We start from the raw sequence: 14158 nt of genomic DNA, 5'->3' as shown, positions 1-14158 counted from the left end.
AGATCCTTACAATGGATAATACGAGTTTTCTCGAAGAAAATTCAAATTTTGTCTTTCGTTACGGTGTTTTAATGGAGATTTGAATCAAAAATCGAAATGATATTGTATATGAATTGTGGTAAAGAAATAGAACAATATGATAACGGAATAGTGGAAAACTTAACATTTATCGTTTTATTAATACTTGTAAATAACAAGTAAAGCATTTACATAGTGACCTCTACCCAACTATGATAAATGATTCCAAGATCCAAATTCATATTAACTTGAGCATCGGTAAAGCCGAATACAACCCTCATCAATATAACTCGGTGGATTAACTCTTTAATCGATTCTACTTTTAGAACTCTTGGTCGATAAAATTACATTAATATTTATCTTTAGCCCGAAACACATCCGGCAACCGTTGAGAATACTTTCGTTGAGTTCAACCCAATTTTCGAATAAATGTGTCCATGATCCAAATTTACATCAACTTGGGCATAGGTAAAGCCGAAAACAACCCTCATCTTTATAAATTCGGTGGGTAGACATTTATCACCCACTTCTCCTACGTAACAAGGTTTGTACCCCGGTAAAGCCGAGTGCACTCCCTCACGAAATAGGTTTTCATGGTTTCTAATTTTTGGTAAGGCTAAGTCTCAATTGTTTATTTTTAGCGAGAGGTCATGTCAATTTATTATCTACCACGTTTTAAGTGAACTAAAGCGGTGAACTACGATAATTGTAATTGACACTGTCGATAAACTCGAATAAAAGAAAATGCATGTTTTAGTTATGGCGATTTAGCGATGCATGCAACATATAAATAAAATGCAAAGCATAAATAAAATCCTAGTATGGCCTTCCTAAAATAGTAAATCTAATAAACTATTACAAATTCGGAAACCAACTCCTTTCGTCCCTTGAACTTCGGTCTTGGCACGCATTTCCAGGCAACACTTTCTTTAATGGATCGCCTTCTCGAGTGACACCGTCTTTAAGGAACTCCGGAATTAATAAATTACATAATAAATTACATAATTTCCTATTATACATTTGTAATTAAAATAAAAATAAATCTATTAAATTACAAAAAGGTGATACGAGACCACAATAAATTACAACCGAATCGATATTCACATACACTTCGGGTAATATCAATTAAAACTAAGGCCATACTAAGTAAAATTACATAATTCAAAAATTACATAAAATTAAAATATGACAATCATAAATAAAATGCAGCATTATAATATGTATGAACATGCCCAATTTTATGCTAAATCGCCTTTGAGGAGCCAATATCGTATATTAATCGGTTTTTACGGATTTGCGTGATTTAACCCTTTTATAATCACAATAATTACATAAAATCATATTTATGTATTAGTTAATTACCCTAACCATCTTAGGACTCAAAATTAGTCTCCACTAACATTTGACAATAATTAACCTAGATTTCTTAATAATGTTCATAAATGGACTTAAACTACAAAAATATGTCATAAACTTCAAATTAAATCATAAAAATTTCAAATAATTTCAAAATTTGAAATTTAAACTCATGAACATTCTGGAAAAATACCATGACACTCATAATGTTCAAAAACTTAGGTTACAAATTTCGAAATTTATCGAGAAAAACAATGTTGCGGTTTATCGGATTTATCAATTATTGCCATAAAAATATGAGAAAAAATATTTTTATCAACTTTTCACTTTTAGATCTGAAATATATGATAAAATGCAACATGTGACGTTTTTCCTTAGTCATGAAGTATGTTTTAGCATTTTTACTAATTAAAGTCACTATTTATATGATTTTTCATCAAAAATTCATAAATCATGCATAAAGACTTATTTATAGCAAAACATTTTACACACATCTTTTAATATTGCATGTGACAACATACTAAATTTATATGACTTGATTCGAAATATAACTCATATTAACCTATTTTTCCATTTAAATACGATTTTAACTTGAAAAATCCATATTTCAAGCATAAGAACTCATTTTATTATGAACATTTACAGGTCATCAATAGATAATATATGTGAAAACATATCCAAAAACCACCGGCAAAAACGAAGTTTAGCTATTTTTAGTCCAAAAATGACATTTTTATCATAAAAATCACATTTTAATGCCATTATTATATAAAATGAACAATAAAATCCATAAATTAACCAAAATATCCTAAATACAATTTAGGACCAGAAACTTTAACATGAAAAATAAATTTCGTGACATATCATAATAAACACAAATTTATAAGTTTTGTTTGTTAATCGTATAACTCGGAAAAACAATAACCGATTTGCATGCAAACAGCCTAAGGCTCATGATACCGCTTGTTCGAAAATAATAATCTCATTATATAACATATTCATAAATGTTCAAATTTATTTAGTCATAAAATAAATTCTAGATCTTATGCATGCAAACATAAATAAGATAAGAGAAGAAATCATTGTTCTTACTATATGATTTCGGTTTTATGGGCACCAACAAGATCTCCTTCTTGTTAGTTCTTGAGCTTTCCAATAATGGATGAACATTCATGACTTCAAAATACAAGCCCTCCAATAAGTAGCACCCAAGACTATCCCAAAATCCCACAAACTAACATGTACTAGATATTTGTAATGTGGTTTACCTTAAAATCGATTACTAATACTCATATACTACTACTAGTATTATCAGTGATTGATTTGTACAAATTAGATTCATAAAAATGAATTTTATGAAGAACAAGAGAGAGAAGGTAGTGTTTTTCATAAAACATAAAAGAATGAAAAATTTGAGAGAAAAAACTCTCAATTGTCTATATCAAAACCGGGGCCAAATGACCAAATTGGTAAAAAAAGTAGGGGATAAATGACAAATTGGTAAAAAAACTAATAAAAGTGACAAATTGGTAAAAAAAGTGGATGATAAGTGACAAATTGGTAAAAAAACGTTTCCGAAGATAATTTAACCGAAAATAAAACACGGTAATATTACAAATATTTTTTATTTAACGTGAATTTTATTTTCCAAATAAGTAAACATTTTCTATGTGATCAAATATTTTTATGTAAAAACAACTTTTATCATTGTTTGTCAAAGTATTTGCGTTTATTCGGCAAAAAACATGATGAAATATAATCATTATTTTTTTCTTTTTCTTTATGTTGAATTTTCTTATATTGAAAAATATGATATGATAAATTTTTTAACCTTTGAAAAACTACAATTATGGTGAAATTAAGTTTTTTTTTAGTTGGAAGACAAGATAATTGCGTAAATGGGGTTGAACTGAAAATGTTTACTATGAGTATAATGGACATATGTTCGTTGTTTCTTTTCAGAACTTGGTACGAAAGTCACTAAATGTTAGATTGAATTTTTGTTACTCTATAGTTGTTAAATCGCAGGCGACTTACTATTACAAAGATATATACTCCATAAAACGTAATAAACCCGTGATTTAACGATTTTGCTCGATTTTGTTAAATAAAGATTAGACGATTTTATGACATTACATAACAAATTTTAAAGTTTTGGGCTAAGTTTAAATTGAAGGTATTTGGAGGAGAAACCCAGCATTTCACATCCGCAAATTAAAATTTTTTACCTTCCTCCTTGCCAATTCGCCATGTCTTTCCTCTTTGTCTAGCCAAACAAACTATTAGACTTTGTAAAGGCGAACATGACCCGAAAGTTAACTCTAAAGTTGATCTGATTTCGAACGAGATTTTTTTTCAAAAAAAAATGTCAAAAGGAGGTCATAAATCAACCTAAGTATTTAGCGAAATGGAATTTACGTAGGAATTAGAATAAGAAATAGTAGATGGACCCATTCGGAATGTTTTATAAGACGGTTTTATAGTAGGAACAATCCGGTAATAAGTTAGAATAAATAATGTTTTATTTTTCGTCAAATTGTCCTCCGAAATGTTTATTTTACCAATTTTCCGTCAAATTGTCCTCGGAAATGTTTTTTTACCAATTTGTCGCTTGCCATCAACTTTTTTACCAATATGTCACTTTGCTAAGTTTTTTTACCAATTTGTCATTTTGCCCCTACTTTTTTTACCAATTTGGTCATTTGGCCTCAAAACCGGTGGATTAGGGGAGTATAAGGACCCCTTTTCTTTTTCCTTTTTGTCTTCACAAGACAAATTGTGTAAGCCTTTGTCCATAGTCATGTCACTATCAAGTATATTAGACAAATGAATAAGACAAAATGAAAAAGACAAAACTTCTTACATTGCCCACCAATTTTCGGTTTATATGTAATATGGAGTCCATTTTATTTTTGTCAATTGTACAATTGTATGTCATGTGACATGTGACATGTCTTATGTCATGTTTTAATTTAAAATGCATATTTAACAAATTAAATATCATTTACAAATTAAATAAATCACATTTAACAAATTGACTAGTAATTCAAAATTACTTTCACATAAAATGGTCATTTAAATACTAGTTAGTATAATTCACAACTTCTTGTAATTATCACTAACTTATCATTCTCATCTCGCGTGTTTCGCAAACACCGATTAATTTTAGTAATATAACTTCTTAAATTACTAAATAAAATCTTATTTAATCACATTATAATAAGATGTCATTTTCTCTCTTATGATAATAATTTGTTCAATTTTAAGGAATTAATTAATCTGTATCGACATACAATTAATTAACCTTTTCAATTAAGGGAATCGTTCTTTAGGTGTGACCTCAAGGGATCAACTGATCACCACCGTCGCACGACAGTAATGTCAAACTCTTGCCAGCCAATCATTACCGATATGTGTGGACCGGTTGACTATATATTTAATGTATCATCCCTTTCGTATTCTTGATATGAGATTTAAATATGTGATCAATATGATCGACAATTGTGATCGCATTATTGTCGGGGACACTTACTCCAACACATGTCCCTATGCATGCATTTATGAGATGAATTGAGTCGGAGCTTGGAAACTACTAATTGTGATGCGCATAGAAGTAAGGAAGCTAGACGAGCAAAGGAAGAGCTTCATATTGCTAGTGCCTAATTTGAAGAGCTATATCTCGAGTTCTACAACTGATTTTCAAGCGATTACAATTGGAGATGAAAGCTTTTCCTCTTAGATTTCCAATGCCACCGGAAACGCTCTGTTTGCCCAAGTAACGAAGAAATGGCGGCCATTTGAAGTTCAATGCGCGAAGTAGGAATTGTCTTATTTGGAAAGTACTCGATCGAGTACTAACTTGTTCGATCGAGTGGTTAATGTCCTCGATCGAATAGCCTCTTTTTGATAGTGTTCGATCGAGTGCCTAAAGTCCTCGATCGAGAGGTTTAGCTTGGTTTGTTCGATCGAGTGATACGAAAGTGTTCGATCAAATGTCTAGTTGTTTTGACGCGTGATTTTAATATCTTAGGTTTAATAATTGTCTCTCCTATAAATAGGAGAGGCGTGATTAGGTTTGGGAATCATTCATTAAGCATTGTTCAAACGTTATTTTGCTCTTCCTCCCGGATCTTATTCTCTGTAACTCCCTTTCTCTCTTTTAAGTTATTTCTCTCCCTTATATCTTTCATTATGTTTGTTCTTGCTTCATCCTTCTCTTTTACTTTATTTACTATTATGCTTAGCTAATCCCTTAATGCTAGAATTAGGGGAGTCATGGTAGTGTAGCGATGATGCGATAGTTGGTTAGTAGATTTATTGTGAGAATTGTTGCATTAACAATTTAATTATAATCGGTTGGTTGAATGCATGCAACTGAACTAGTTAATTTGGTTAAGTTCAGACCTATATCGGAATATTGGAATAAATAGACATGTTATGGGCAATAGACTACACTAGTGAGGGCGGAAGCTAAGCTAGTTGTATTTTAGGGCGGATCGCGGACCGGAAGGACCTTTCCTTTACCCTTCTCACATTGGATCGACTGACCTACCTTTAGCTGACTTGTGCATCTATCATGATAACCCGACATCCTGGCATATCTCTCTCTTTCTCTCTCTCTCTCTCTCTCTCTCTCTCTCTCTCTCTCTCTCTCTCTCTCTCTCTCTCTTTCTTATTTTCTCTCAATCCGTACTTTTATTAGTTTAATTTATTCATACTCAAACCCCCCAAATTGTGACCGTAGACAGACTAGAATTAACAAGTAGATAGTGATCGCCTCCCTGTGGAGATCGACCCTACTTCAACTAGCTTTTGTTATTTGTTTTAGGTATTTATTTTTGGTACTAAACGACGGTATCAAATTTTGGCGCCGTTGCCAGGGAGGCAACTATTTTATTTACTTGTTTATTTTTGTCTGTCCTTAGCCTTAAGGAATTTATTCCTTGAGGCAAGTCTTACCTTTTTCCTTAGTGCTGCTGTTTTGATATGCCCTACAGGTCCTACCTAGACAAGCCTCTAGGAGAAATATCATCAAAGGGAAGGCTTGAGTACCTTTGATCTTCCACCTATGTTCCATCCTATGGTACGACAGGTGGTCTATTGTGAGAGATGTGGTGCTGCGGGGCACAATGTTGTTATCTGTCTACTGGGGAACGATGAAGTCTATGCGTTTAAGCAGCATAGGCAAGCCACTCATTCCTTTGCATATCTACCACCACATCCGCTTCAGCAACGAGGCTATCAAAAGCCTCCGTTTATCTGGTCCCCGCAACAACAAACCCTTCCTCCCATTGAAGAGAATGACGAGGTTGCTGAATTGAAGTCCTTGGTGAAGGCACTTGCACTTCTAGTGCAAGAATATGATAAAGCTAGGGAAGCTCGTGTCAAGTTATTTGAATCTCAAATAGCTCAATTAGCTACCGAGATAGACTATAGGCACAAGAGGAGGTACTTGCTATTTATACCGATAGCAGTCCTCCCTATGAAGGACCTAAGCTACCTATTGATGATGAAGATTTGTATATCTCGGAGATTGAAGAGGCTATTGAAAACTAAGCATATCTCAAGCACCTCACTACGGTTCAGCATCAAACACTCGATCAAACAGCTCACCTTGTTCGATCGAGTGAATTCTATGAGGAGGAATTCGATCGAGCAGAACTAACCACTCGATCAAACGGTTTGTATGAGGAAGACCTCGATCGAACACCCCACACTGTTCTATCGAGTACTGTTGAATAAGAGGACCTCGATCAAACACCCTGCCTTGTTCGATCTAGTGGATTGGATGGAGAAACTCCTCGATCGAGCACTATTCTTGCTCGATCGAGTGCTCTGACCATAAACAGTGATGATTCGTCATTCTCGCCTATTTCGGATGACGATACGAATGAAGACAATGGTTATGGTGAATCCCTCATTTGGAAAGCTGAGCTGGATGCTCTTAAAGCTGCGATGTATGGGACAGAACCCAAAACGGAGGGGAGCGAGAAGGTAGCTGAGTCATTGAACGTTCCTAGCATGGAAGAGGTAATGTATTCTTTTGTCAATGATTCCGCCGTTGAGAGCGGCCAACCTGAGGTAGTTAACGATAATTTCATTATTGTTGGTATTAATAGTATACTATCTCATATGATTTCTGCTTTTTATTTTGATGCTCCACCCCCTCTCAGTTAGACAAATAAGCTTATAATGTTTCACCATATTTTTCATCGAAAATCTGTTATGCTAAGACGGTACTTTATATTGCTTTCATATGCTCCGTCTCTATTTTGGTGCTACATATGCTCTTGTGTAGCACATGCACATGTTTATGATCTTATGCTAAGAGCTTTGAGTTGCTTTGATCGCGACTAACGGGAGTAGATGGATGAAGAAAAGAAGGTCGAGCTGGGACCTGTATGAAACTAACGCTGTCCGGGAGGCAACCCGGAGTTTAAACTTTTAGTTGATTTGCATTTCAGTTTTTGTTGTGTGTGTAATAATTGATTTTCGAACCATAGACTCTGAACGATCTAGGCTTGGTTTTTGATCGTATTTGTGGTTGCTATTTGCGTCTTTGCAGGTGTTTCCTTGACGCCTAAAAGTTGCGCAATAAGGAGCTCTCGATCGAGCAATTTTCTACTCGATCGAGTGACTTACTCCCTTGATCGAATGCTTTCCATCCTCGACCGAGAATCCACAGACACGACCATTTCGATCGAGCATTTCCTCTTCCTCGATCGAGCAACCACAGCGGATAATTATTCAATCGACTGTTTGCGACCTCCCTTGTTGCTGGCTGGTTTGGGGAGGTCCCTACTTCGCGTTATCTTGTAAGTTTTCTACAGCTTCTCTCTCCTTTTTAGTTTGCATTTCCTTTCCCTATTTTTGGGTATAATGAGGGCATTGTACGGTTTGGCATTGGGGAGGTTATGCATCCATATCTGTGTCTGCATTTATGTTTTATTGCATTTCTGTTATCACGTTTAATTTCTGTACGCATTGTTGTTTATTATTTTTATAAAAATTCAAAAAATCTCATAAAAATTAGAAATTTCGAATAATTCAAAAAAAAAAATTCACGTTTACTTTTGCATATAGGTTGAGTCGGAACGGTGTATTTCGATGATGAAATTGCACTACTTTTAGTCCTTTTTGCTTAAGCCTTGCATAAATTAATATCTTATTAGTTTTGTCTCATTGCATATCCACGAGTTAATGTTAAAATACAGCTGAACGAATAGACTTAACCTGATAATTTTGGCAAACTACTAATAATTTCTAAGATTTAGAGCCTTATAAACTGGTGTCATTTGTGACCGGTTTCATGTAGGATTGTGAGTAGTTACTCCTTGCATAACATGTTCATTAATTTGCACGTATATGAAATTCGATTGCTTTTTGCCTGCATACATTCGGGTTAGTGGTTGGTGTCACACGCAGGGAGGTCCTTACATTCCTCTTTTCTTTCATTTTTACCCATTTAACTCCACATTAGCCAAATTTGCCTTTTGACCCTTAACTACGCCCAAATTTAGCCTGCCATGTCAATCAAGCTAGTTTAGTGTATGTTTTGGCGGTATATATTTTACTAATCCAAGTTTCGTTTGTATTGTCTTATCGGGAGTTCTTAATTTATGGAAGAAGGTGGATGATATGATGGAAATGTTAGAAAGTAAAAACCAAAAAGGAAATTCGAAACGTGAAGAAAGAAAAAACAAAAAACCGTGGAAGAAAAAAAAAAGAGAAAAAGAAAAGAAAGAAGAAAAAAGGAGAAGTTTGTTTGATGAGACGGTTTCACTCCTATACTTTATCACTATTTTATGAGGAGTTATTGTCTGGTTGAGTGAGCTTGTGTGCCAAATGAAGGGCACTTATGCTTAATTTTATTGGAGTAAGAATCAGATTTGTTTAGTATGGTTTCGTTAGATAGCTAGCTTGACTATTACCTCACAATCCCATAAATGTTTTGCCTTTTTCATACCCATTGCCTCACTTTCCCATAAATTTTGTAAGCCCTCGGTTGTGACAGATATTGATTGGTTGGAATGTATGCATGGTGATTAGAATTGTCTATCCTTTTAGTTGCAAGCATGTTGATGTGGGTCGTAGTTTAGGTGAGCGGCTATTTATCTTCTTCTCTTACAATTCATATGCTTACCCTTTGCTTCATGAGAGAAGAGTGACCCGTGAGAGTCCATCATTAAAGGTCTTGCAAGGTCGACAATTTAGCTTTATTATAAACATCCAATAACTCGTTTGCATTTGACATTTTTGCTACAAGTGTTAGTTTGCTGCATTAAATTGCTTTGAGTGGACGATTTGTAGCTAGCTCTGAGCTTTACTCCGTTCCATTAGTTAGTTGCATATAGTTTGCTTGGCGACAATAAAAGGTTTGGTTTGGGGAATTTTGATGCGTGCATTTTATATAGACTTATTGTAACATATTTGCACGCATCTTTATGCATATTTAGTAGTGTTTAGCTACAAATGTCCCCCGAATTGTCTACTTTAATTTCTCTTGTCTTTTTTGCAGGAATGAACCAAAGAGAAGCCAAATCGAGCTTAATACATGTCCCTATGCATGCATTTATAAGACGAGTTGAGTCGGAGCTTGGAAACTACTAATTGTGATGCGTAGAGAAGTAAGGAAGCTAGGCGAGCAAAGAAAGAGCTTCATATTGATAGTGCCTAATTTGAAGAGTTATATCTCGAGTTTTAAAACTGATTTTCAAGTGACTCTAATTGAAGATGAAAGCTTGTCCTCTTAGCTTTCCAATGCCACCGGAAACGCTCTATTTGCCCAAGTAACGAAGAAATGGCGGCCGTTTGAAGTTCAGTACGCGAAGCAGGAATTGTGCGCTGGAAAGTACTAGATCGAGTACTAACTTGTTAGATCGAGTGGTTAATGTCCTCGATCGAATAGCCACTTTTTGATAGTGTTCGATCGAGTACCTAAAGTCCTCGATCGAGAAGTTTTAGCTTGGATTTTTTCGATCGAGTGATATGAAAGTGTTCGATCGAATGTCTAGTTGTTTTGACGAGTGATTTTAATATCTTAGGTTTAATAATTGTCTCTCCTCTAAATAGGAGAGACGTGATTAGGTTTGGGAATCATTCATTAAGCATTGTTCAGATGTTATTTGCTCTTCCTCCCGGATCTTATTCTTTGTAACTCCCTTTCTCTCTTTTATGTTATTTCTCTTCCTTATATCTTTCATTATGTTTGTTCTTGCTTCATCCTTCTCTTTTACTTTATTTAATGTTATGCTTAGCTAATTCCTTAATGCTAGGATTAGGGGAGTCATGGTAGTGTAGCGATGATGCGATAGTTAGTTAGTAGATTTATTGTGAGAATTGTTGCATTAACAATTTAATTAAAATCGTTTGGTTGAATGCATGCAACTAAACTAGTTAATTTAGTTAAGTTTAGACGTAGATCGGAAGATTGGAATGAATAGACCTGTTATGGGCAATAGACTACACTAGTGAGGGCGGAAGCTAAGCTAGTTTTATTTTAGGGCGGATAGCGGACCGGAAGGACCTTTCCTTTACCCTTCACACATTAGATCGACTGACCTACCTTTAGCTGACTTGTGCATCTATCATGATAACCCGACATCCTGGCATATCTCTCTCTCTCTCTCTCTCTCTCTCTTATTTTCTCTCAATCCTTACTTTTATTAGTTTATTTTATTCATACTCAAACCCCGAAATTGTGACCGTAGATAGACTAGAATTAACAAGTAGATAGTGACCGCCTCCTTGTGGAGATCGACCCTACTTCCACTAGCTTATGTTAGTTGTTTTAGGTATTTATTTTTGGTACTAAACGACGGTATCAGGTAGCAGTCTCAAGAAGTTCCCTTCCATGGTTGTGCCAGACGAAGTTCTCACAAGAGATAATGGTAACACGCTAATGGCAGAAGACCTACGCTATGACAAGAAATCTTTAGCAGAAGAGCACACCAAACTCGTTCCCGCTTGACAGATGAGCAAAAAATGGTCTATGATAGCATTATGACGGCAGTGGGTAAGGACCAAGGTGGTATCTTCTTCATCTATGGAGATGGTGGAAATGGTAAAACTTTCTTATGGAAGACCTTATGTACGGCTATTCGCTCTAGAGGTGAGAGTGTTCTTCCGGTAGCATTAAGTGGGATTGCAGCTTTGTTGCTGCCCGGTGGTAAAACAGCACATTCTACGTTCAGCATACCCCTAAATGTTAATGAAGACTCCACTTGTGTCGCATCACACCAGATTCAGATTTAACAGGACTCCTTATTAAGACCAAACTTATAATTTAGGATGAAGCTCCAATGACAAACAAATTTAAGGTTGAAGCTTTGGATAGAAGTTTAAGGGATGTTATGCGCTTTCACAATCCTATGTGTGCAGACCAACCATTTGGAGGTAAGGTGGTCATATTTGGGGGTGATTTCCGACAGATTCGGCCTGTTATACCGAAAGGAAGTAGACAAGATATTGCACATTTTGCACTAAACTCCTCTTACCTATGGCAGTCATGCAAGGTTTTGAGGCTCACCAAAAACATGAGACTTCAATCAGGGAGCTCGAGTTCAAGCGCAAATGAGATCAGAGAGTTTTCAGACTGGATATTGAAAATCGGGGATGGTGAGGCAGAGGAATCTAATGATGACCTCCTAATAAAGGAAGCAAACAATCCTATAGAGGCCATTGTCGAAAACACTTATCCATGAGAATATGTGGAATGCCAAGTATTTTCAAGAGAGGGCAATTCTAGCTCCTATTAATGAGATAGTTTTCAAGGTTAACGATTATGTCCTATCACAGATTGAAGGAGATGGGAAAGTGTACTTGAGTTCAGATAGTATAAGCAAAGCAGAGGGGTATGCGAGCCATCAAGAGGAATTATATTCAACTGAGTTCTTGAGTTCAATCAGATGATCTGGTCTTCCTAACCACGAGATTACGTTAAAGATTGGCGTACCCATCATGCTTATGAGAAACCTTGGCCAGTCTGCTGGTCTTTGCAATGGTGCCAGATTAGTGGTCGCCCAACTCGGAAACCACATAATTGAAGCCAGCATTATATCAGGCACAAATTGTAACACCCCCATTTATTCAGGAACCTTTAGCTAGACATTCCCTATAAATAGGACTGTTACCATCTCCGTTTCCCGAGGTAGTGAATAACAAAGTCCAACTCACCAAAGTACTTTAAATTAAAACTTAGTGATTACATGTTTATTACAACTTAACCAACTAAAACTAGACATAAAATAATTACAACTCGCAGCGGAAATAAATAAAGTTACTAAATAATCTATGTGGTCTAGACTTCTAGGTAGACTGGCCAAGTCCTCACGCATCCCATAGCTCCCAAGTCGGCTAATCTTTAGCACCTTTCAAATCTGCTCCCCATTATGGTTCATCACAGGTGTTCACGAATATACTGTCAACCACGAGGTTGAGTAGGAATAGCCAAACAACAAGAATAAATATAAACAAGACAATATTAAATGCAAATGCAATGCATGCTCATGATCAATCCTCTAACGCTCTCATTCATCCCGCCAATCCCTGGCCAGGGTAGTCTCATCATCCCAACTGAAGTTGAGGTAGTCTCATCATCCCAGAAACAAGTCCTGCAGAACCAGTTCTGAGGTATCCAATGCAAGTGCTCATGATATGAAAATGCAAACAATTGAGCAAGACCATTTCTTACCATCTCAGACATGAAGCTGACTGATACCGTCGTTAGGTACCAAAAATAAATACCTAAATACAACTAACAGAAGCTAGCGGTAAGTAGGGTCGATCTCCACAGGGAGGCTAAATATCTATCTGCTAAGTACGTCTATCGGGTCACAATTGGAGGGTTTTAAATTTTTTTTCTAAACTACTAAAGATATAAGGCAAGAGAAATAGAGACAAGAGCAATTAAGGCAAGAAAAAGCTAATATTGATGAGATAAGGAGAGATATGTCAGGATTTCGGTTCACCATGGCAGTTCACTAACTCAGTCATAAATAGTCTGTAATACTACGGTTTTATGGGTCTCTGGGTACTCTATCGAGTGGGCCTTACTCTGTCGAGTAAGGGTGTTTCACAGTTTAAAACAGTTTCTGACCTGTAGGGTACTCGATCGAGAAGCCTTGGTACTCGATCGAGTAGGCGGCACTCGATCGAGTACGTCTGTTACTCGATCGAGTCGCCCGGTTTACAGGTGATGTTTTGTCGGGTTTTGTTAATAATGAGATTTAGTATTTAAACCTTTCCGTCACTTTCATAATACACTTTTTATAAACTTAATTACTTTGAAAAGAGATTGCAACCAACGTACTTTGCATCCTTCGCATTATTGACAAATCCTGGAGCTTGGGAGGTCGGAATTCATCATTCTTTACATTCATGTGATCCTTGCGTCGAGGGTAAGATCTACGTACTGATTTTATGGTATTTTGTTAAGGTTGTTTAAACCCTAATTTGGGGGTTTGGGGGTTTTGTCGTCTTTTATGATTGATAGTAATTGTATGATCATATGTTAGGAGGAGGATTCGTAGAGGAGGCCTTTTGATAACAGTTGTTGAGACCGTCTGATTGTATTGCATTCCAGGTAGGGTTTCCGTACTCAGTATTAGTCACATGATGTGTAACACCCCCGTACACCAGGACGCCTTACCAAGGACCATCCCAGTATATGGCGGTGTCACCATCTCGGTTTTCCGAGGAGGTAGATCAAATTAGACAATAGAAGAACAATTGTAAATATTAATATATATATCTCATACAATACAACTCAATACAAAGTCTTTAT

The 14158-nt window shown here is 35.9% G+C and overlaps 1 protein-coding gene across 1 annotated transcript; it reads left to right on the top strand.

Annotated features, from left to right (window-relative positions):
* The first annotated feature begins 11675 nt into the window (after positions 1-11675).
* On the top strand, positions 11676-12077 carry LOC141595053 (uncharacterized). The gene has a single exon (XM_074415026.1). The coding sequence runs from the start codon at positions 11676-11678 to the stop codon at positions 12075-12077; it is 402 nt and encodes a 133-aa protein (XP_074271127.1).
* Positions 12078-14158: the final 2081 nt, after the last annotated feature.

The sequence above is a fragment of the Silene latifolia genome, chromosome 8 (assembly GCF_048544455.1).
Source record: "Silene latifolia isolate original U9 population chromosome 8, ASM4854445v1, whole genome shotgun sequence".
NCBI lineage: Eukaryota > Viridiplantae > Streptophyta > Magnoliopsida > Caryophyllales > Caryophyllaceae > Silene > Silene latifolia.
The sequence above is the reverse complement of the archived record's forward strand: the minus strand, read 5'-3'. Positions and strand labels throughout refer to the sequence as shown.

What these genes read in the sequence shown, in the direction of transcription:
- LOC141595053 (XM_074415026.1), top strand. Translation starts at nt 11,676, where the DNA reads ATGACAAACAAATTTAAGGTTGAAGCTTTGGATAGAAGTTTAAGGGAT.